The sequence below is a fragment of the Equus caballus genome, chromosome 7 (assembly GCF_041296265.1).
Source record: "Equus caballus isolate H_3958 breed thoroughbred chromosome 7, TB-T2T, whole genome shotgun sequence".
NCBI lineage: Eukaryota > Metazoa > Chordata > Mammalia > Perissodactyla > Equidae > Equus > Equus caballus.
Genome location: NC_091690.1, coordinates 18,355,912 through 18,382,395, shown reverse-complemented (window position 1 = coordinate 18,382,395; position 26,484 = coordinate 18,355,912). Strand labels below are relative to the sequence as shown.

General features: G+C 35.5%; 1 protein-coding gene across 2 annotated transcripts in view; it reads right to left on the bottom strand.

The window, feature by feature from the left end:
- Positions 1–26,484, bottom strand: part of DDX10 (DEAD-box helicase 10) — a 275,119-nt gene that overhangs the window by 116,198 nt on the left and 132,437 nt on the right. For both annotated transcript variants that reach the window (XM_070273597.1, XM_001499568.6), the window contains exons 14-15: positions 6,648–6,767; positions 3,671–3,832 (exon numbers count right to left, since the gene is read on the bottom strand). In XM_070273597.1, the coding sequence (XP_070129698.1) occupies positions 3,671–3,832; positions 6,648–6,767 (282 nt within the window). The remainder of the gene's footprint in view (positions 1–3,670; positions 3,833–6,647; positions 6,768–26,484) is intronic.

Genomic DNA, 26,484 nt, shown 5'->3' with positions numbered 1-26,484 from the left:
TTATTGCTCAATTTCTAAATCTTTAGAACAAAGACATTTACTTGAGTCACAATAGGAATTACACAGCTTTCAAAATTTCATAGATGAAAATATGAGCCAAGGACAGGTGCAACAGCATGAAGGAAAAACAGGTGGGAAAAAATGAATAGCTGAGTCCTACATTACAAAGACTGAGTGCATATTCAAAACTACGTTGCAAGGCTGTGCATTTTAAACGGCAGGAGCAAAAAACTACTTTCAAAGAGAATCATTAAGACTAAATTCAATTATCTATTAAACATCCGATCCTTTTAAACCAAAAATATAACCAAGAAATATTTTGAACTTGCTGAAAGAACATTCCTAAGCTTATGAAAACTTCTAAAATTGACACATTTTAAAAAATATAACATGCGTCAAATATAGAATTATGTTACAGATTTTATGGAGTCTTCTTTTCATGTGTAAAATTCTTTTCAGCACATATCTCATTCATAATTTTGTGTCAAAAGTTTCTTCACCTTTTTCTATCTTCATGAAGAAGCTTATTCCTAAATACTAAAGTTAGTATTTCAAATATTCTTTAGGACATACAACTACACTCAGTATACTTTCATAGAAATAAGAAAATAATGAGTGACAGCATCAAGGGAAACATAATTACATTTGCCCAAGATAAACCCCTATGCTAAAAGAACTAAGAATTATCATTATAGTAAGTAATATACTCAATTAGTGAAAAAAATTTGATTTCAAAACCAATGTGTTCAGATAAAGCAATTAAGATAAAATAAACCATGTAGGATTAATAATATATTTAGTTTTTAAGAATATATTTAGTTTTTAAAGTAAAATTTTAGTAACCATTGGAAAATAAGTGAACAAGAAGTAAGCCTTATCATCAAGCAAGGAACTCGATTTGTCAGCAGGGGAAAATGACAAATATTTTTCAAACAGGAAAGGATAATTTTTTATTCCCATCTTACCGATACACACAAAGCCAGAAGATCTCTCTGATCATCTGGTTTTAACTCCCATTCCCTCATTTTTCAGAATAGGAAAGTACAGTCCAAACTAGTGACGGGTGATCCCAATTGGAGTAGGTAATGCCAGCGTCAGGATGCAAATCCAAGTATTCCACCATACAGTACAATACTCTTGCAACAAACATTACACCACATGTCAAAACTTGCCTTTTAAAAGAATATTCCATGTTTTCTAGGCAGAAATTCAGTCCATGGCAGCTTGATGTGTAACTGATTTGAACATCTGTATTGTGTCTCACATATGCTACTGTAACAAATACACTAATTCCAAAGTGCTCACAAATGTGAAATTTTCTCTAACAAATATATTTTATATATATATATACATATTTAATTTTACTGATGAAAATACCAAGGAACTAATCATATTGTGTCAGGTAGCATTTATATTAAAGTTGAATAGAAAGAAGACTATTTTAGTGATTTCCTTGTGCTTTTTTCTGGCTACGTAATATTTTCAACCTCTGATATAGACAGTATGCCACAGGCAACCTTGTGCAGAAAAAACCTATTTTATATAAAATAAGCTTTGACTTATTTTTAAAAAGATATTTATGTCTATTTTAGTTACAGAGGTACTGACTTCAAAACCAGTAGTATGTAAAGTTCTTATGATTTTTCTCACAACTATGTTAGCCCAAAACTGCTCTGTTCAACCTTGCTGTGAGATAATCACAATGATAGTTTTAAAACCATATGCTATGTTTTAACAAGGGTGCAAAGAAAACAAATTATTTAAAAGCTCAAAAATAAGTGAAAATGGAAAAGTAAAGAACAATCTATATACAGTATAGTACCTTTCACGTAACAAAGGTAGAAAATAGGAATATGTATTTCTATTTACTCAGACTTGTATAAAGAAACTGGAAGGATACATTAATAATTAATAAAAATAGTTACCTATAGGGGTAGAGGTATGAATAAGAACAACAGGCATGGGCAGAAGCAAGACTTTTCAACATGAACTTTTTTATGATCTTGTTTTGGAACAAAGTGAATATATTATTTATCTCAAAAGTTTTAATGTAGAAAAACAGAGGTACAAAAAGCTTTTGTGCAGTGACAGAATATCCATAGTTAACTATGATTTAATCATAATCTCCCTGAGGACAGAGGAATCCATGTATTTTAAGTGATCTATCTTCACAACCTAGGGCAGAGCCTAGCACACAAACACTGTACAATTATTCAATTTGAAATTAAGCTTCTAAAGGTTTCAGAAACAACATTCCACAACCTGGATACCACAGTAACCTCCACACATGGGGCAAAGGGGGTGAAAGGGAAGACGAGGCAGGGGGAAAGTCTTTATTTTATGTAAATTCTTTACATTTCTTTTATGCTGGGTACAATTTAAAAATAAATGATAAAACTTTCTTATGCTCAATCATCCCCTGGATAAATACTCTAAGTTAACTGCAAGCTAAAATATGACAAGCTGCTGACACTCTTAATATTATTAAAAATTTTAACAACAAATTATCAATGCCAAATTTCAATTTAAAGTACTATGCTACAAGTAGCAATGCAGGAAATGTTTACTTCTCTCAATAACACAAATACTCAACAACTGCAACCAGTCAGGTTCATTTGTCCTCTGTATTTCTGAAATGTTTTTCTCACCATTCATTTCCATCCCTAAAGAGAATTGCTGCTCTATGAAAAAAGTTTCCTGGGCGATTAAATAGTTACAAGGTCAAAAAGAAGTCAAAAACTACAACAATCCTTCCCAGGATAAAGTTAATAATGTCCACACCTAAAGGCTTAAAAGTTTCTTAACACAGAACTTAATATATTATATCAGTGATTCTTGGGCATGATACTGTTACTCTGAAATTATTCACTGTGTCGAGGGCATGCTGCAGGAACTTCTTTAAAAATGTAAATCTGTTTTATTTCATTAATTGATTCATTTATCTAATGAAATGTCCACTTGTATGGGAATTAAGTAGTGTGAAAAGACTTACATCATGAGTGACCAGAATGGAGTAATCCGTTTCAAGGATAACAGAAAACTGCCAAGTTTGAGGCCAAGAGGGCACATGCTTATATAGAAGCATTTGCTCTCACAAGACTCTAAAACACCACTAATGTCACTCAAATGGGTGAATGGTGAAACAAACTGTGGTACATCCATACCACGGAATCCTACTAAGTAATAGAAAGAATGAAGTATTGATACATATAATAGCTTGGATGAATCTACAGAGAATTATGCTGAAGGAAAAAAGTCAATCTCAAAAGGCTACATACTACACAGTTGCATTTATATAACATCCCTAAAATGACAAAAATTATAGAAATGGAGCACATGGGATCTCTCTGTATTACTTTTTATAACTAAATGTGCAACTATAATTATCTCAAAATAAGAAAAATTAATTTGAAAAATCACTAATACTATTTGGGTTACCTCCAAAAAAGCAGATTTAGGTAACCTTCTTAGAAACCAGCCAGGATGCAAAGACTCCACCAGCAGGAAGAAGAAAGAAGAAATAGACAAAATGACAAAAGAGCCACAGAAAAAGAGGTGTTAGAGAAAGCAATGAAGAAAGCAGTATGGCTATTAATGAATAATGAATATTTAGATATACATAGGGACATATCAAATTTCACTCAGTATTAATTAAAGATGGAAAGCTTACCCGATGCTTTGCCTTGATTTTTTTCCTGTATTCTTCTTTGTCAAATTTGTCCTCTTCCTGAAGCCGTTCCTTTGCTTTATCTAAGTTGATACCACCAGTGTCATCCTCTTCCTCAGTATCCTTGGAGACAGATTTCTGCATTTGTGGCCACTGCTGAACTAACTGCAGACAGAAAAATGGTAAGTATGGCGTGCGAGACAGGAAACATCAACAGAAAACCATTTCCCTTTGTATAATGATTTTGAAATGGTACGTACACCCACTTTCTGCATTCCAACTGGATTTGTCAAACTTCCTAAGAAACTTTATAATTAAAGTGAGCAAGCCACAGAAAAGACTGTCCCAGTCAGCATAAAGTAATGCTGCCATAACCCAGTAAGAGCAAGACTGAAGGAAAATTTCATAGAATAATTTGGAGGAGAAGGCAGTTGCTCCAACATCATCTCAAACAGTGTTTTACTCCACTGACTTGGCTCCAAATGATGTGCACAGGGCAGGAGCCAGTTGACAAGAGTGCACTCCCCTGGCTGCCATGGCACCTTGTGTGTACTTTCAACTCTTCTCTCACCATACTGTATCGTTTTACTTTCCTGTTTTTCTACTAGAATTAATCTCCTTAAGGGCAGTAGTCTACCTTGTTCATGTATTCTCAGAGCCCAACACACTATCTGGCACATATCAGATGCTCAAAATTGATCTATGAATCACATATCAGCCAGTACTACATATAAAGACTAAAATAACTAAGCATAAAGGAGAAAATTAGTCTGGACTTCATGGGCTTGCTCAAATCTACACAATTTTACACATACAGTTTATGGTTAGGAACAAGGTAATAGGAACTCACAACACTGATCTGGGAATCAAAGGATCTGGCATAATGTCCTGGCCTTTTCGTCAGGCCACTGCATAATCCTGAATAAATTACTTAATCTCTGGACATCTGCAAAACTCAAGACAATTCAGACAAAACCTACTATCTTATCTAATAACTGGTTGCCAAAAGCATTCAAGTAACTATCACTGTTTTGAAAGACCACTAATTAACCGCAGGCAAACAGAAGTTGTAGGCATACACATCACAGGTATTAATGCCTCCTCTCACTCTTGTCACCACCACAGCCATCCTTCAAGACGAGATTCCTAGAGTCTCAACTTTTGGCAACGAACGGAGGTCACAAATATTACTGCATGAGCAGCCATGCTAGTAGTCACTGACACTGAACAAACAGTGAGAGGTATCAGCTGTGACAGTAAGAATGCCATCCATTGCTCTAACTCCTCACTCATTTTTCCATCACAAAGTTTTGAAAAAAGTTCATCCCTCTGTGGGCTGAATGAATAGAAGCATTTTTAAACTTTGAGAGTTTTAGATCAGAAGTTTCAATGTGGCTCATAGCCACATAGAGCTCCTATCAGCAATAAGTTTACACTGAAACATTTTACACTCATCTTGGAGCTAATTTGTATAATTATAAGGATTTACACACATCTTGTAGCTAATTTGTATAATTATACAATTATAATTTGTATAATTTAAGAGCACAGGAAGGAACCTCTAACGCTAACATTATACTAACAGTACTATTCTTTTACAATAAGCACCTCATGTAATATAACGATATTCTAGTTTAGCCTGCTTCTCAGGTGCTGACCTCTTTTTAGTAATTTCATAAAGATTCATCAATTATCAGTTACATAGGCTTCCTATGCAACTTCCTAAACTTTGAATTGCACTCTGTTTGGTTAGTTTTCACATAATTTATACACCATTTTACTCCATATTATTAGGGCAAATCTGGGCTTCTGAAGCAAAGCCCCCTTCCACAAAGTAACATCCAAATCTTTGTTAACTTCAAAATTAAAAGGAAACATACTCCATTGGATATAAACTGCTTAAGGCAGCATTTATATTAATGATGATGAAATATCTGATGTGATACATTATAGTCGGTATATAAAGCTATTATTTTTATGGGGATATTAGAAAATGGTTCATTCATTCAATGAACTTTTTCTGAAGGTTTACTATATGACAGGGACTATTCTAAGTTCTCGGGACAGAGCAGTGAGCAAAGTCAACCAATACCTTCCTTCATGCGGCTTCCCTCATTCCACTGGAGTGGAAGAAAGGACAAGAAACAAATAAACATAGGATGTAAAGTCACATAGTAAGTGCTATTAAAAAAAAAACAGACAGGGCAAGAGAAATAAGCTTATGGTGGGTATGGGGTACTGCATGCTGTATTGGGATGAACAAGGAAAGCTGTAGGTTGGTGAGTATGAAACCAAGAGATCATATTCAGGAGATGTTGCTATGACCACTAACCAGCCATTACTCCTTAGGTAAGTCACTTGACCTTCCAGATCTCTTTCCTCTTTAAAAACAAAGATAATATTATGCACTAGAGTGACCTTTCATGAGCAACCTGTGAATAGTAACCCCTTTCCTACTCTATGGGTTATTTATTTACACTAAGACCAAGATAATGGTGAGATGAAAACCAGGTATCTATTTGTCTGAGATTATTTTAAAGCAGAGAATTTCCTCTCATAGCCAGCCAAGGAAGAAGTATGCAAACACAGCTTCTAAAACTGAGGAACTGCAAAGCAGAGACTTTCTAGAAAGCAGCAAAAGCAGCTGTGGCAAGTAGTTGTATTACTACTCGTGCTCTTGTTCCCAAAGAACATTGATGGATACCATGACAAGAAAAGCTAATCTATAAAAACAAAATTTATAAAGTTCAAAACCAACTATATGTCATTATCACCAAGAAGTAACTCAGTTTACTCTCAGTAAGGCATTCTTGCTTATAGATGTAGAGTTGATGAAATGGCTGCAGTAACAGTGAAAGGAACTGCCTAGCATACTTTACAGAAACTATTTTCTCATTAACGAATGGAAAGTCAGCAGGAGAGTCAAACTTCTTATAATACTTAGAACGTACCTCAGAAATGAAGTGTTTAAGAATCTTACCTCCCCTTCATCAGTAAATGTTATTTTCTTATTCACTTTAAAATTTCTCTTCATTACTTTTTTTGCTTCTGCGACCTTGGTCACTTTTTTCTTGACACTGGATTTAGAAGGTTCTTTCTTCTGTGTAAGAATATACAAAAAACAGATGATTAGGCAAACGGCTGCTTTATATTAACAATTTAACTCTGGCCATATACTTTCCAAAATTGAGTGCATTTACTGCTCAATGGCTAATGAGAAGCACCAAAAATATCGTCCAGAAATAAAATTATTAGACTTATTAATGAATGACCTCTCCAATGCTAAGGGGGTTTAAGTGTGAATAAGATGAATATTAGACATAAATAACCTTTAAAATTCTTCTATTACTAAAACTATGCTATCCTGATAATGTTGAAGTACCAGAAATTTTATGATAATGTGACAAATGAATATGTAAGATAAAGCTATCTCCTAGCCAAAAAACAGGGAATATTTTTTAAATAGATCTAATTTACAAGTACAAACTTAAACTTTTAGACTAGGAAAATGATAACTTGGAAAGCAAAATAGCTGCAATACATTGTTTGCAACTCAACATTATTCCTCCCATTACAGTAATTTACTATACGAACACTGGAAAACATCCTATGATAACCAAGCTGTGCCAAGGGTGAGATGGAGTAAGAGCACTTTAACAAGATATACTGATCAGCACCTAGCTAATGTCCAAAATCCACTATAGCAAGACATTCAAAATACAATGACACTGCTTACTTATGCTAAGTGAATGCTGAGTGAAACATCTGAGATGAGGAGTTGCAGAGGTTATATCATAGCCTGCATTGAGGAGAGAGTGACAACAAGTAATCCTTTGAGGAGGATTGGGTTATTTTCCTCAAATCAGAGAGTACCATTGGTGGTACTTATTAAACTAATCTAACGCAGCCTCTATTAGAAGAGTAAACAGAATGAGCAGAAGTCTTTGGTGCAGTAATTAAATAAAGGGATCTGAATTCAAGCTCTACCACTTATGAACTGTGTAAAAGCAAGTTACTTAATCTCTGTGTTTTAGTTATAAACCAAGGATAATAATAGTACCTACCTCATAGGGTTGTTGGGAGAGTTTAATAATAAATGTAAAACATTCAAAATATAAGTGTTTGATAAACCTCAAATACCACTATTATATATTAATTTCATGCTAGCTAAAGAGATTGTGTCAACTGCATGGAGGATAAATTTGCAAACTCTCAGACTTTAAGCTTCCCAGTTGATTGGTTTTGTAACTCTGTACCATAGGGAACCACCCAAGGAAAAGTAAGAAAGGAGTGACTGATCTAGGAAACAAGAATTACCAGAAGCTTCAGAAGATGCACATTAGTTGCAACAGTTACATTATAGGAATAAACATGCACAAAAGAACAATTCATTTAACAAAGTATTATTGATATTGATGAATACAAAAATGCTTAATAAAACACCATAAAATCAAAGCCAACAAATTTATTAAAACAGAGGTTTGTGACAAGTTATCAATAAATTATATTTTTAAATAATGATAACGGTTATTATGAAAGTCAGCTAGTGCATCTGCAATAATATTATGATTTAAGTACAAGAAAGTTGTTTTGAAGGTTGGCCCAATGGCATAGTGGTTTAGTCCAGCACGCTCCACTTCAGCAGCCCGGGTTCATGGTTTCAGATCCCAGGCACGGACCTATACCACTCATCAAGCCATGCTGTGGCAGCAACACACATACAAAATAAAGGAAGAGTGGCACAGATGTTAGCTCAGGGCTAACCTTCCTCAAGCAAAAAAAAGATGAAGATTGGCAACCGATGTTAGCCCAGATCAAATCTTCCTCACCAAAAAAAAAAAAGAAAGAAAGAAAGTTGTTTTGACACCAATGGTTCCATTATGTGGGTATTACTAACACTGCTTTTGTATTTCTGGTTCTTAGTACATGCATCTCTAGTATCTAATTACACTTATTTCTCAAGCCACAAATCAATTCATACCTAAGAACCTACTAGGGCCAGCCCAGTGGCACAGCAGTTAAGTTCGCACGTTCCACTTCTTGGCAGCCTGGGGTTCACCGGTTCGGATCCTGGGTGTGGACATGGCACCGCTTGGCAAAAAGCGATGCTGTGGTAGACATCCCACATATAAAGTAGAGGAAGATGGGCACGGATGTTAGCTCAGGGCAAGTCTTCCTCAGCAAAAAGAGGAAGATTGGCAGTAGTTACCTCAGGGCTAATCCTCCTCACAAAAAAAAAAAAAAAGAACCTACTAGAATTTTAAATCCATTAAATGCTTATGAAAGATTAATCTCCCGAGGTAACTAATTTCTATTACATCAGAGAGAGACACCAATATGCTACATTCACTATAACTACACCACACAAGATTTCTATGAAAAGAGATTAAGTTTGTTTTAGATTTCTTCTCCCCATGGGACATCCCATCTCTATCCCCCAGGGGTCCATGACTGCATATATGTTACCATCTGGTGGCATAAGGCCTTAAATTGCTCTGCTCATCCCTCACAACCCCCTCCCCACCACTGTGCTCCAAGATATATTACTGTTATTCTCCCTGAGGAAATATTACTTATCTCACTTCTGAGAGTAATTAAGTTGTGTGGTGGTAAAACTCCTAAATTGAAAGGGTGGCAGGAAGCTTGTCAACCTAAATGAGTTGCTATCTGCAGGGTACCTTGTGAACATAGGACATTAATAAGACCCCCATTTCCTTCCACCCAGTCATTCCTCCTACACCTCCTTTTTCCCCACAAACCCTTCTCAGAGAACACCATCAACACAACCACCAGGGTTGGTGACTGTTTTCCTGACTCCTACTGAATCTTGTTGGTTTTACAGTTAGGTCAATTCTTAAGAATCCTGGGTTGGCTGATATTCTGTTATCAGATCTCAGCTAATGACAGAGAGTGCCAATCAAACAGTACAATGTGAGAGGATCATTATGATGTAAAAATAACAAACAAGAGTAAGTTATATTCACTTAAATAAAAAGACAAAAAATAGTGGAGAACAACAGAGAAAACTTTCTGGGAGTGACAGTAATGCTCTATATCTTGATAGGAGTTTGAGTTACACATACATTTGTCAAAATTCATCAAATGTTACATTTAAGATTGGTGCATTTCATTGTACATAAATTTCTACCTCAAAAAAGAGTCCTGTAAACAAATACTGAACTTTAGTTAATGCCAGGCAAGCTGAAGCATATTGAGAGAAAGCGCAATGATGTTGGCAACTTACTCCAAAATGCATTAAATAAAAAGGATGACGGATGGATAGATGGAGAATTACATGATAAAGGAAATATGGTAAAAGGTTAATTGTATAATATGAGTGGTGGGTATTCTGGTGTCCAAAAGTACGCTTTTTTCAACTTTTCTATATGTTTGAAATTTTTTGTAAGAAAATACAAAAGCCCAGTCCCAGGAACGAGAGAAAGTCACAAAGCAAAGACACCAAAAACTGCCAGAACAGAATAAAGGTGGGTCAGAAAAACAATCCTGCAGAGTGGAATCTTGCAGTGATGTGGGGTTACATCAAGAGCTTTAGGGAAATCCATGAAACCACTGAAGTTACATAACAATATTTGTGCTATTTGCATCCTTGTATTTTTATGGTTTACCCTAGTTTCTAAAAGAGATTTGTGATCCCCCCTCCAAAGAAAAAAAGTTAAATTTTTTGTATGTTTTAAAGAAGCCACTGAAAGAAGAAACAGAAAGGCCAACGTGGGTGAGAAGATACATGTTTATTACATTTTCCTGATAGGCTGTGGCTTTGCTCTGACACTCTAGAATGATTCTTCACTCATTCAAATATGCACTGAGTGTCATCAACACAAAAGTGATCATAGTACACACTGGGGTCCTAGCAGTGAGAGACAGGTGGACCCCCCAACCCTCATGGAGCCTATCAGGTGAAAAAACATTAAATCAGTGGAAAATATTAACTATTTAATCACAAATGTAGTCAGTACTCAGAAAAAAGTATACAGGATGAACGAATCTATGCAATAGGATGTCTGCCCTAACTAGTCTAGGGTGAAGAGAGGAATCTCATTTGAGGGACAGATGTTTGAACTAAGCAGTAAGCACTCGAACACTGCTGGCACGCTGGTGATGAAAGAATGAATACCTTCTGTGTGTCCACTGATGGCATATTTCACACAGGGCTTACAAGAGAGTTAGTTCAGTATCATTCCTTTGAATCTTAATTTTAGCAGGTAACAGATGCTCATTTACTGTGTAAAGATATTCAGTTAAAAAGTTGCCATTCGTGTCCTCTTCAGCCTCCTGTTTACCCACCTCCCTGGAAGGAAGCACTGTTACTAGCTTTTTCTGTATCCTTCCAGAGACATTCTGTCCATATTCAAGTACATATGAAGAACACCAAGTTACTAAAAGAGCTATCCCTGCAATGAACAGCTTCCTTTATACATACGCTTTTATATATCTAGGATAAACTTCTAGAAGTTAGAGTGCTCAAAAAGTATGTGCATTTAAATTTAGAAAAATATTTCCAAACAACCCTTCAGGAAAGTTATACAAATTTAAACTCCCACCAAAAATTTGAGAGTATCTGATTCTCTACAACTATTCAAAGTATATTATTACGCTTTACAACTGCCAATCAACTTGGTGAAAATACAGTATCTCAGGGAAGTTTTAATTTGCATTTGTATTATTTTAAGTAGAGCAGAACATCTTTTCAAAGGCATATTTTTTCTATGCAGTACATATATTCTTTGCCGGTATTTTTAACGAATTCCTGGCATTTTATTAATTTGTGGAATCTCTTCATTTGTTAAAGATACTTCAACATTTTCTCCCACTTCATTTACATTTAGACCATCACCATATAAGTTAATATTTTGTTGTTTGCTTTTTGCAAAAGCAGATATTTTTAATTTTTATGTAATCAATTTTTTTCACTATAAAAAAGTTTTATGAGTTTGTGCTATAATTAAAAATATATTTCCAACCAAAAGATTTTTTAAAAAAATGACTTTAACTCCTTAAAATGCAGGTTTTACTTTTCTTAAGAGTTTCAACAGGGCCAGCTTGGTGGCGCAGTAGTTAAGTTCGTGAGCTCCCCTTTGGCGGTCTGGGGTTCTCCGACTTGGATCCCAGGTATGGACCTATGCACCGCTTCTCAAGCCACACTGTGGCAGGCGTCGCACATATGAAAAAAAAATAGAGGTAGATGGGCATAGATGTTAGCTCAGGGACAATCTTCCTCGGCAAAAACTAGCAGGACTGGCAGCAGATGTTAGCTCAGGGCTAATCTTCCTCAGAAAAAAAATAAAAATAAACAAACATTAAAAAAAGTTTCAACACTGGCTCATGGACAAGGGAAAAAGTGCTCATTAATACTTTAAATTTCAATTCCTTAAGTGACGAAAAATATAAAATATACCTATTATTAGGCAAGAGTTAGTTTGACTACAAGACTTCATATTATTGGTACAAGAATGAAATTTGCAGCAGTCAGGAAGTATAATGAAAGATTTCCTGACAAGATGTAAAACTTCAAAATGCAATTTTCATTTCTGTTTGCACTTCTTCCACAATATGTATGTTAGACTTTAAAATAAAATGCTAAAAGGGAAATATCATAAAACACAATACAAAATTGATAGAGCATCAAATCTTTCTCAAGGTCCTGTGACAGCTGTAGGAGGCTGCCACAAAGAACTTAGAAGATACAAGAACAGTAACGAAAAAATAACGGATCCTATCATGATAGAAGGGTCATGTTAGTTAACATTGGCTATAAGAAGATGCAAAATATAACCAAATGAAAAAACCTACCTTAATATAAGCCTTACTACCAGATATCCTAGACAGTAAAAGAATAAGTGTCATCACAAAAAGATTGAAAAACAGAACCATGAGGAGATGAAATTAGAATTAAAGGGAAAGACATTGCAAAGAAATCAGATTTTCACATTTCCTTGAAGTGGCTCCCATATGTATCACTGAATAATTAATAGTTTATAACAGAAAACTGTATCTAAAAGTGAAGGAAACCAACAAAATAAAGAACCATCAACCCTGGTTAAGAGCACTTCCTAGCATTCATAAACATTGTTGCCTAAAAGTCCAAATTAACTTTAGATATTTCAATTGTCTAAATAACCAAACTCGACTAGAATATGTTTATGACTTTTTTAAAACAGCAAAATCAGGGCGGCCCTGTGGTCGAGTGGTCAAGTTTGCACGCTCCGCTGCGGCAGCCCAGGGTTTCGCTGGTTCGGATCCTGGACGCAGACACGGCACGGCTCATCAGGACACAATGAGGCGGCGTCCCACATGCCACAACTAGAAGGACCTGCAACTAGGATATACAACTACATACGGGGGAGATTTGGGGTGATAAAGCAGAAAAAAAAACAAAGAGAAGATTGGCAACAGTTGTTAGCTCAGATACCAATCTTTACCCAAAAAAAAGCAAAATCACCTGCTATGTAACCATATTTCCTTCATCGTCCTAAATTTACTTAACTATAATAATTCAATATTAATTCCAATTTACAGTATAAATTAAGGATGCATTATTTGATATTTTATTTTATTTTTAATTTTTATTTTTTCGGATGTACATCATATTTCAAATTCTGGATACATTACATCATGTTCACCACTCGAACACTAATTATAGTGCATCCTCTCACATGTGACCCTAATCACCCCTTTTGCCCTCCCTCCCCCTTCCCCAATGGTAACCACCAGTCCAATCTCCAATGCTATGTGGGGTTTTTTTTTGTCGTTTTTATCTTCTACTTATGAGTGAGATCATATGGTATTTGACTTTCTCCCTCTGAATTATTTCACTCAGCATAACACCCTCAAGGTCCATCCATGTTGTCACAAATGGCTGGATTTCATCATTTCTTATGGCTGAGTAGTAGTCCATCGTGTATAAATACCACATCCTCTTTATCCATTTGTCCCTTGATGGGCTCCTAGGTTGCTTCCAAGTCTTGGCTATTGTGTATAATGCTGCAATGAACATAGGGGTGCAAGTATCTTTATGCCTTTGTGTTTTCAAGTTCTTTGGATAAATACCCAGCAGTGGAATAGCTGGATCATATGGTAGATCTATCCTTAATTTTCTGAGGATACTCCAAACTGCTTTCCATAGTGGCTGCACCAGTTTGCACTGCCACCAGCAGTGAACAAGGCTTCCCTTCTCTCCACACCCTCTCCAACATTTGTTGTTTCCTGTCTTGTTAATTATAGCCATTCTGACCGGAGTCAGGTGACACCTCATTGTAGTTTTGATTTGCATTTCCCTGATAGCTAATGATGTTGAGCATCTTTTCATATGCCTGTTGGCCATCTGTATTTCTTCTTTGGAGAAATCTCTATTCAGATCTTTTGCCCATTTTCTAACTGGATTGTTGGTTTTTTTGTTGTTGAGCTGTATGAGTTCTTTGTATATTTTGGATATTAACCCCTTATCTGACATGTGGTTTGCAAATATCTTCTCCCAATTGTTAGGCTGTCTTTTCGTTTTGTTGATGGTTTCCTTTGCTGTGCAGAAACTTTTTAGTTTGATGTAGTCCCATTTGTTCATTTTTTCTTTTGTTTCCCTTGCCCAGCCAGACATGGGACTTGAAAATATGCTGTTCAGACCAATGTCATAGAGCGTACTGCCTACGTTTTCTTCTAGAAGTCTCATGGTTTCGGGTCTTACATTCAAGTTTTAATCCATTTTGAGTTGATTTTTGTGCATGGTGTAAGGGAATGGCCTATCTTCATTCTTTTGCATGTGGCTGTCCAGTTTTCCCAACACCATTTATTGAAGAGACTCTCCTTTCTCTATTGTATGCTCTTGGCTCCCTTGTCTAATATTAGCTGTCCATAAACGTGTGGGTTTACTTCTGGGCTCTCAATTTTGTTCCATTGATCTGTGTGTCTGTTTTTGTGCCAGTACCATGCTGTTTTGGTTACTATGGCTTTGTAGTATAATTTGAACTCAGGGAGTGTGATACCTCCAGCTTTGTTCTTTTTTCTCAGGAATCCTTTGGCTATTCAGGGTCTTTTGTTGTTCCATATACATTTTAGGATTCTTTGTTCTAGTTCTGTAAAAAATGTTGTTGGAACTTTGATAGGGCTTGCGTTGAATCTATAGATTGCTTTAGGAAGTATGGACTTTTTTTTTTTTTTTTTTTTAACATTTTAACCTTTTTTTTTTTTTTTTTTTTTTTTTTTTTAAGATTTTATTTTTTCCTTTTTCTCCCCAAAGCCCCCCGGTACATAGTTGTGTATTCTTCGTTGTGGGTTCCTCTAGTTGTGGCATGTGGGACGCTGCCTCAGCGTGGTCTGACGAGCAGTGCCATGTCCGCGCCCAGGATTCGAACCGACGAAACACTGGGCCGCCTGCAGCAGAGCGCGCGAACTTAACCACTCGGCCACGGGGCCAGCCCCAGGAAGTATGGACATTTTAACTGTGTTAATTCTTCCAATCCAAGAGCACGGAATATCTTTCCATTTCTTTGTGTCTTCTTCGATTTCTTTCAGCAATGTTTTATAGTTGTCGGTGTACAGATCTTTCACCTCTTTCGTTAAGTTTACTCCAAGGTATTTTATTCTTTTTGTTGCAATCGTAAATGGGATTGTATTCTTAATTTCTCTTTCTGCTACTTCGATGTTAGTGTATAGAAACGCAACGGATTTTTGTACCTTGATTTTGTATCCCGCAACTTGACTGTATTCCTTTATTATTTCTAAAAGTTTTTTAGTGGACTCTTTAGCGTTTTCTAGATATAAAATCATGTCATCTGCAAAGAGTGACAGTTTCAAAGAAAAAACAAGTTAACTGGAAGACACTGGATATGTTAATTATCTTGATCTTGGCAATTGTTTCACACCGTATATGTATATGAAAACATGGTGTCATATACAATTAAATTTGTCAATTATTCCTCAACAAAGTTGGGGAAAAAAAAGAAAAGAAACTTGACACCAACACCAGTAAGCAGAAGAAGTATGCTTGTGAAATCTTTACAAAAACTATAGTTTTAAAATTAAGAGCCACCTAAAGGGTACGCAGTTTCAGTTTTGCAAGACGAGAAGAGGTCTGGAGATTGGTTGCACAACAACGTGAATGCATTTAACACTACTGAACTCTACACTTAAAAGGTTCCAGTGGTAAATTTTGTTATGTGTATTTTACCACAATTAAAAATAAAATTAAGAGCCACTTACAATATAACTGGACTTCAGTTTAAAATGTTATTACAAGAACAGAGTTTGTATTTTCAGAATTCCTACTCAAATGTAAACTTAAGACAAAGTAACAGTCCTAGAATTACACAGCAGCTGGAGCATGGGGAGCAGTATGGGCAATGCAAAGGAAAGGCACAATAGACCCCTAAATACAAGTTCAATGATATGAAACAAGAGTGTTTATAAATTATGAATTGTAGAAATAATATTATAATGGTTTAATAAATTTAACAGGATTTTTCTTTGAAAAAATGTCTACATTTACCAATCTCACTGTTTAAAGTTTAATAGAAGGCAAACTATGACAAACCTTACCAATATGCATAAATTTGGTCATATTCATAAAATTGGGAATAAAGGAATAACGAAAGCCAGTTGCTGCCTCTACCCAAGTCTCAGTGACCATTATATCTGAAGTGGACTGATATTATATTAATATTAGCCTGTTAAAAAGTCTTTGCATTCACTCTTGTCCCCATTACAGTAAGCTCTACTTGATTTCTTGTTTTGTTTTTCCTAACGGACTGTAATCTTCAAGAGGGTCAAGACCATTTGTATTACATTTGTATCCCCAGGGCATCACAGAGAGGCTGGCATACAGGAAATATTCAACCAATATTTCTTGAAGAAACAATTAGTGAATAAATTCTCACTTGAATAAAGCATTACTTCATTTACTACTCATAACAACCATGATTCAAACCTTGCCCCTGATAATTTTTTTAATTAGAAACCGAAAGCTAGATAAATTCAGCAATTTGTTCAAGGTTACATAATATAAACCAAAGTGCGTTTGACACTGTTGTTCACATTCTACAACGCTTAGCTGATTTTTGTTCAAACTACCTTAGGTTAGAGCATCATAACTATCAATTTTGAAAAAATGTTTGAAAATCGCTATTTTGAGAAACTTATACCTTTTTCCAACTTATCATTCAGTTCATGCCCATTAAGAAAGGTTTTTTCAGGTTCTACTTTCTGATGTAGTATACCTATTAGTTTTTTAAATAATTGTTTTCACATCCAAATAAAAATTTTGAATACTGAATATGCTATTTCTAATCACAAGGCCCCAACCTTTCTTTCTTTCTTTCTGATGAGAATAACAGCTGTTATAGAATTTATTTGTTTGATGCTTGTCTCATTACTTGATATTGACACTTCATAAATTATATCTAGGAGACTGCCTAAAGACTCATTCTAGAAATCCTTCCAAATTTTTTTATATTTTATAAATGTGTGTTTATTCCAAACACAAAATCATACAGATAAGAACCTACATATCCTGTTCAAGTTCCTCATTTTTCAAGGCTAGAGTAGTTCTTCTAAGTATTTTAAGAAGCAAAACGTAAGTAAATGTTAACCTCTTTCTCTATCCCTTATGGTCAATAAGGTCATGCATTATTTTCTTTGTAGTCTGTGAACTGCAATTCAAATGTATAAAGTGACGAAAATGGTTAATGAATACTACAATATATTAAACAACAATGACCAAATATTTATTATGAAATATAAATGATTCGATTTTAAAATCCTCTTAATGGGTCAAGACAAATGGGAAAACAGACAATTTGAGTATTGCTTGTTTCCCACCCCTCCCCACTCCAAACACTACAAAGATAGGTAGTGATCTCAGCTTTGTTTGGACTCCTGTATGATTATGAGAGGATCATAAGGCACAAGCATGCTACACAATGTTTCTGGATTGCTAGATTCTTCCTTCAGGATTTCTACTGCCTGAATCCACAGGCTAAACTCAGAAAACTTTCCAGAAGCTGTCTTTTAAACTAACAAACTCTTCCCGAGTGTGTGTACTTGCCACCTTAACTACTGAATGCTTTCAGAAAATTTTCAAATCTATCTCCAATGTAGTTTCTATTTCCCTCTATTCCTTCTCGCATTGTTCAGATATAAGTCCCTCCACCAAATCCTGACTCAAATACCAGTGCTTTTTCCTTCAGCACGTTTGTCCTCGCTTCCTCATCAATTTGTCAAAATTAAACTTTTCCTTGATTTTCAAAAGCCTCTATAGCATTTCAGTCTAATAACTCTTTTAATCTTTCACTGCTTCTAACTAGTCTAGACAAGATTTAAATTTCTTCTCCCCACCCAAGACATACTTTACGTTGCTTATTTCCTTACTTTAAGCCTCATCACCAGTTGAGTTTCATGGCCAGCCACATCCATCGTTGTCCTTAATTATTTATTATCTTAAATGGTTACTTCTACTTTTTCAAACACATAAACTGTTGGAACACATAAAGGATAATTTCATATTTCTCAATTACTACCTTAGGAAATTTTCTTTAGTTCACTGAAATTATCTAGCTGTTTACTGTTCTGTTTTGTGGGCAAGGAAATGTATTATTTGCTCCACACCATGCCCTCTTAAAAAAAAAAAAGCCATTGTAGAGGAAAAAACTCAGACATTTCCTGTTCTTTCACAAAATTATGGAACCAGTCATATTTTGCCTTAGGAATCCAATTTTTAACCTGCCACTTTTAATAAATATTTCTATATTAGGAAGCAGGCAGCTGGAAGCAATTTAGAGAAATGGCACTTGACACACAGTTTTTTGCCTCTCTTTTTAGACTTCAAAAAATGACAGTATGGATCTCATTTCTAACTTGTGTCCAAATTGGCTACATCAATTTCTGTTGTCTCCTACAACTTTTGGAGTTTTTCTATAACTTAGAAATATTCTAAGCTAGACACAAAAAATCCAAGAATATAAAAAGGAAAGCTAATTTGTGTCACATGGCCATTTAGTTAACAGGGTTAAGAGAGAATGACTACATAAGGGAAGCAATAATGGTAATAATGAACTAAGTTAAACGACCTAGAGGAGCATTTATGAAACTATTATAAACAATATGACACTAAGGTATGCTTCTCTTGGGAGAACATCTGAGCTATCATACTCCTACCACCTTCCTTCCAAATGATACCAGAGACCCAGCAATAATGCACCAGTAGCTAATTTAATCAGAATTTATTTGACCAAAATAAGAGAACATCAAAATAACATCCGACAATATTTTATAATAGGTTTAACTGAGAATTCTATAGCTGGCTCCAGACCTATGAGAAAAGCAAATTACTTGGCAGTCTGGTCTGTGTGATATACAGCAGAGTTTCTGAAAATTCATTCACCATGAAAGTCTAAGAAATGCAACCATAATGCTAGTTATTCCATGAACCACCAATTTAAAAAGTTATACACAGACACACACATACATCTACACTCTAAATTAGAGAAACGGAATCTCTCTCTACGATTTAAAGCCTTCACAAAGAACACAATAATAGAACTAAGAAATACACTAAACTCAAACTGAGCTTGGTACCTGGTTAGTTAAACCACTTGACAGGCTATTTTAAGATACTTAAGAGATGTTGATGCCAACCTCCCAGACCCCCAAGACAAGAAATCATTGTTACTGGTTATAGATGGTTGCAACGTCTGACATTTTTCTAAACTGGCTGACATTAGTAAATCACAAGACACAGACGGGAGGTATCTTAACTTCAAGAGAAATAACAAGCATCACCACAACAGCCAGTCCAAGCCATCTTCACAGTCACATGTACAGTCTAGTTTCCAAGATCTGCCTTCTATCATACATGAAAGTTAGCTAAGCAACAAGGGAACCAAACGAAAGATCAAAGCTCAGCCGACATGTACTACATTCCAATAAAATGTGCTTGGATGATGTCTAATCATTGAAAACTGGATATTCTTAAAAATACACCATTTATAAAACAGTGGTATGCAAAGCCATATAACGGTGATTAAAAATATCAGCATTAAGTACAGAAGTAAGGATGAAAAGGCCCTCTCAGAGCACCTAGAGAAATAACATTGCATGCACACACACACACAGAGGTTAAGAGGAATTCAAGATAACACAGCCAGTACCAGTGAAGTCAGGGCTAGAACTCTAAATCCTCCAAAAACAGTCTGTGCTCTTACCTTGACACCACATATGACAACAATATCTTAGACAGAAACATCTCAGACACCACACTTTCCTTTGAGAATCATATTTTTCCTAAACAATATTCAGAGATCCCATAAAATGGAAATCAAGAGCTGGTCGACAGCAAATGTTTTCTTGAAAATGAAAAGAATTCCTCAAGGAATACATTTTAAAAATGGTTTTTTTGTACAAGGATCATAGGTAGATAGGACTCTAAATGTGACCTCTAATTTCCTTTCTCTCTCAAAAGCATAACATCTAGAAAAAAGTATCCTGTCCCTCAATACTCTATTACTTTGTCCTTTTTTTTCCCCCAGCAAATTACATGCCGAGCATGTAGTGATTAATACAATTTGCATCTGCCCTCCTTAGCATTTAAACATTAAAAATAGTTTGACAGACACTGGAAGCGGTTGACAGATTCTCGCTCACTGGTTTATTTTTCTTCCACCTTAGAATGAGTCCCTGCTATCTCGTTAGTAAATTTGTAACACTAAATGTATTATTTTGAATTACAACTTACTAAAAATACTGTAAACCACAATTCCCAAATTAAAATGAAATTTTCGCTAGGCTCCAAACTCCATTTGCTACATGGTCAAGAAACTTTTTCATTTTAAATCACTCTCCTACCCGCTGTCCCATCCACAGACTAGAAAATGCCGGACCTATCAATATGCTTGAAATTCTCCCTCAAAAGGCAAATTTAAGTTAAGATTTGACACTGCTTATCTTTTGAGACTTTTTCTCATTTTCCATCCTTAGCCTTTCAGTGATAGCTCTCATGGTGTTTCTTAGACTCTATTTTTATTCTTAAGACATTCTACTACTTCCATTTTACCCCTCTTAGACACTAAACTCCCTGAGGATATGGACACTTTGGTTTACTCATCTTTTAATTCCTAAAGTAAGTGCCTATACTGTGCCTAAGAAATGAGTAATTATTGGTGAAGATGAGCTGAGCCTCAGCAAATTAGGACCAATTTTGGTTGGGAGCAACATTCAAAGATTCTGAAATGCATTCTTCTGTTACCTATTCTGACATAAAGTCGCTTAAATAGCATAGAAATAAACAAACATAATATTTCACACATTTAACACTTATTTGTTAAGAAAACTGACTCACTGACACTGGGCAATAAAGTATGATGCGGGAAGTAGAACTGTTTGAAAATGCTGTCAGGTCACTCTGAGTGACCAGTCAAGGAGCTGGAATCACTCCTCCATCCCCTTCTTCCAAGAGGAGAGGGTGCAGCCACACTCAGCTCCAGACAGGACCATGGTTTCTTCCCTTAGCAGGGCAGACCCAACTTCCCATGGGTCCCAGGTCTCCACATGCTGGACAGATGAATTTCTCAGAGGACTGCAGGCATCCACACTATACTGTCTGGTTCCCAAGTAGTTTGTGTAACTTTCACTGATAAGGCTGGTCTACTACTTGTTCTATAATAAGAGACAATAAGATGGGACAGGATACCTTCACTGGAATGAAAATCTATGCTTTATATTGAGCTGATTGTCAAAACTCTGGCATCCCTCTGTGTGGAATAACGGGATGGAGAATTCATGCCTTACTTCTTGCTGATCCTGGCTTTTCACAATAAAATGTCCCCTTTTCCCAATAAAGCCTATTCCTTAATCCACGCAATGATAATGTGGAATGTGTCCTAAGCTCAAATGCATGACAAGTGCCAATCCAGAAAGATTTACCTGGCAAATCAAAAGGTCACTAAACTTTTCTTTGAGAAGTTGATAGAAGAGTAGTTAATTAGAGATGCCATCTGCAGACACCATGCTTGATGTTTTATATTTCATTTACTCATCACAACTTCCCTTTTGAGGTATTGCTTGCATCTTACAGGCGATGAAACTGACAATAAAATAAGCTAAACAATTATCTACCTAAAAGGGACAGAGACAGACTCTAAACACAGGCTCAAACTTCAAAATCTGTACTCTCAAACTTTGAAGCTTGTGCTCGTCTCAGGACTCCACAAATGTCACCAATTAAGCCAAACTCTAGAAACATTGTTTGTGGAAAGGTTTAGTCTAATTCCCAAATGCTGGAGCCTAAAACCTCCCCTCAGAGACAGACATACAGTTTCTACTTGAACAAATCCTTTGATACAGAATTCAATAAATTAAGAAAACATGTTGCATTGGAATATCTAATGCAACCTTTCCTGTATTTTTTTTTCTTTTGCTGAGGAAGATTAGCCCTGAGCTAACATCTGTGCCAATCTTCTTCTACTTTATATATGGGTCACTGCCACAGCATGGCTGAGGAGTGGTACAGATCCGCATCTGGGATCCTGCAAGCCCGGACCGTCAAAGCAGAATGTGCTGAACTTAACCACTACACTGTGAGGCCGGCCCCCTGTATATTTTTTAAAGAACAAATTACACCAATAGAAAACAATGAGGAAAATTACGCTTCTCACTAAAAAAATCATGTAGATTCCAAAATAAATAAACAATTAATGTTGGTCAAAATCCCAATCTAAATGCTTTTTCCACATTCCAGTGTTACTCTTGAGAAGTCTTTGGGGTACTAAAAGCAAAGACAAACTGTATTTTCCTATGTCACTCTAGGAAAAAGAAAATAGTAATTATACAGATAGAGATAAATTAAAGTTGGAAGAAAAATTAGAAAGGTAATAAGAGTTCTGTGACAAGATTCAGGGAAAACTACAGGACAAAACAGACAGTATATACAGAACAAAATAGACAGGGGAAAGGACAACCGTGCAGAGTTGAGAGACAATCTGAAAACAAAATCACAAGAAATGAAGGAATAGGGCATAAGAGAAGCTCTAGGAAAACAAATTGCTCTCATTATTAGTGATGTGTTGCAAAAACATTGCACCGTACCGCCAAATCATTTTTCCCCCTAATAGACACCCAAAAAAACTATCAACTCTAAATCAGGAAAATAAAATGATTAAACCAACAACAGAAGACTTTGAGAATTTCTTAACCAGCTACAGACAGGATGCATAATAACTGCCATCCATCTCCCAAATATTTTCTCCATTACAATAAAGAATGTCTGAGATATAAGATGAGAAGTGGTAAATCCAAAAGAAAAAAGTATACTGGAACATGAAATGAATCTTTGGGACTCAGTGTGGTCATCTCCAAGTTGGTATGCTTTCACTGACCAATACTATTTGCAACATATGCTAGACTGTTTCTTCTGAAAACACTTCCATTATTTAAACCATATAATAATATGAAGGATTTGGCTGAATCATTAATAAATGAAAGCATTAAATAACATAATGACGATCCTGAAAAAATATTTACAAACTAATTTTGAACACGTTCAACTTCAACAAAATCAAGAAAACAGGTTGAACTGATAGGAATTTTCTCTATTAAAATGCAATTAATTTCCCACTAGTGTATTAAGATTTCTGCAGTTACAATATTATGAAACTCGCCGATAATTTGCCTCATTAATTCTGATTATAAGATGCTGGTCTAAAAAAGACCACAAACTATCCCAGTTGACTTGATCAAAGTAGTGTTATTATCAGCTAATTGAGCACCTCCAGGAAGCCTCGTTCAACTAAAGGCATATAACCTGGCTAATTTTCAGCTTGCTTTGGAATGAGCTCTCCATTTTAGGAATAATGAATAAACTGTCTCTCACTGCTCTGTCAGAGAGCTGCATCTCGATAATCATGTTAAGCTCTACCTTACTCAAAGAAGCATGCATGCATACTGGTGGGGGGAATAAAGAGATGGAGGAAATATGAATGTGTGTATCCTACCAGTCAGTTGTCAGACAGCTGCCTTCCCTGAGCTTCATGATGGCATCATCTCTCCAGTTTCCTTTAAAAATGGGTGTTAAACATTGCCATATAAAATTTATGTCTTATAGAACAGTTAAAATGCAAGGAAAAGCTGTGCTTCTCTGGAGTAGAAGCATTTTTCCCCCTACAGAAAAAGTGTTCTTTTCGTTTTGGCAGTTAAGACCTCAGAGCCAAACTCCTGATCCATATTTAATAAGCATGTAAAATCTTGCATGACCTGCATATTAAATTTTCTCATTCGTCATTTCTATTCTATCTGTATTTTGCATGCCTGATGTTTTCTGTTTTATTACGTTTATAAGTATTTTTTAAGCTCCTTCAAATTCCTTGTGGTATTAGAAAGGATAAAATAAAATTTAAAAGAATCAAGGAAGCTCTGTCACTTGTTCAACAAACACTGGATATCTACATACTCCAAGTCCTATCCCAGGTGCTTAGGATACAGTGCAGCTTGCATTCTAGTAGGGAAACACACACACTGAATACGTCAAGGAGCTTTAAGTGCTAGAAACAAATAAAGGCAGAGTAAGGGACTAGGAAGTGACTGGGTGGAATGGAGAAATTACAGATAGTTATATAAGGCCTCTCTGAAGAGGGGACATTTGAGCAGAGATCTAAACGATGTGAAAGAGGAAGTCATCAATGATCTAGACAAGAGTTCCAGGTAGAGGAAACAGTAAGCACCAAAGGCCCACAAGTGGAAATGCGTTTGCTGTTTTCAAGAAACAAAAAATTCAGAGTGACTAGACAAGAGGGAGCAAGGTGAAGGGTGGCAAACATAGGAAGACTCTGGATCATGTAAGGCCTTGTAAGACATGGTAAGGAGTTTGATTTTACACTGAATATGATAAAACGAATAAAGTTTTGAACAAGAAACATGACATGATCTGGTTTACTTTTTTTTTTTTCCAGTCTTGCTGTGAGGATACTAAATTGTATAAGACTAAGGAGAAAAAAAAAACAGGAAAATCAATTAGAAAGTTAATCTTTTGCTCTACATGCAAGATGATATGTGGTTTGAGTCAGAGCAGTAAATGAAGAACACAGTATAGAGTCTGGATATATTTTGAAGGAAAAGTAACAAGACTTGCCAGAAGAGGAGATGTGGGAGGTAAAACAGGATTCATAGATAACTCCTAGGTTCTTAGACTGAGTGACTGGTGCTAAATATCCAAGAGATATTAAGTAACTAGTTAAAAGGAGTTTAAGGGAAGCAGAAGGGGTTCAGGACATATATTTGGTTTCATTGACAAATCCAATGTCTAGGTTTGCCTAGGGAACATATGTAGATAGAGACTAGTTTAAGGCAGAGCCTTGGGGCATGCCCTCATTTAAAGATGGGGAAAGAAAGAGGAACCAGGAAAGAAAACGATGAGGGAACAACTTGTTAAGGTAGGAGCAAAACCAGGAAAGCGTGGTGTGCCAGAAGCCAAGTGAAGAAGGCATTCCAAGAAGGAACATTTTTCAAAGAGAAAATGTTGCTGAGATTTTGCTTAAGATGAGGAATAATAGCTGATTTCTGAATTTGGCAAAACTTTGCTCACCTGAGCAAGAGAATTTTCAATAGAGTGGTAGGGACAGAAATCTGACCAGAATACGAGATAAGGTAGTGAAAACAGTAAGTATCGATTGCTCTTTAAGGAATTCCCTACCTCATTCCTTGACTTTCAAACGGTGAAGGTCCAGAATTCAATTTAGTGTTATGGGAACTGGAATTCAGCTACATAAATGAGTTACTTTTTTTACATGCTAGATCAAAATACCTAGTCACCAATTTTTACATTTCCAAGAAAATAATTAAGGATTATAAATAAAGAATCCTCATTACATCATTGCATTTATTAGGTGAAAGTCAGAAGGAAACAAAAAGCATTATAAGGGTCACAAGAGGAAAACGTGTTATATATGCATTCACACAATGGGACATAATATAGCTATTAAATTATGGCATCATAGAAGCTTATTTACTGACATGGAAATTTCTCCCAATATTAGTTTTTTTGGTTATAAATCAGAACATAATACCATATCTGCTCTGTAACTTTAAATGTATTGGGGGAGGAGGAGTATGTGTATGAGCACATATACAGGGGGAAAAAAAAGCCAGAAGTACACAAACCAAAAGGGTAACAGTGGTTCTATTAAAGTATATGATAGGATTATGTTTCTTTTAATTTTGTTACATATTTATTTCCCAAATTTTTAGAAGAGCAAATGACTAGCAGAAATTTCTAATCATTCTAACATAAGGTTTATTTGCTGAGAAAAACGTTAAAATAAAAAACAAAATTCCTACTTATCTTTCTAGATGGGCTCTAATGTTACTTAAGGTCTTTCCAGATTCCCCTTTTCTCCGTCATTCCCATAGGCAAGTTGAGTTGCTCTTTTCTATGCTCCCAGAGACTACAATATAACTGCCAGTTTGTCTGAATTTATAACTCACCAGATTATTAAATCAATGCTACTAAACTTAGTAAATTGTGGACATTCGGTAAATATTAGCTGGTTTCATTTATTCATATAACTTATAGCTGTATTGCAAACTTGTTTTCCTAATGAGTATTAACGTAAAAAAATCATTTTTCTTTAAAACTGATGTTTTCTTTTAAATTGATGTTTTAAACTGATTCAAAAATTTATGAGAGATATTTTGTACTGTGGAAAAGTTCAAGATTTTATGATTCAGAAAATCTCTGATGCTATATTAGTATTTTTACAAAGCATTTTATATTTTGATTGTGTTCAGTGTCATATGGTAATTTATGATGCATGCAGAAAAAGTGC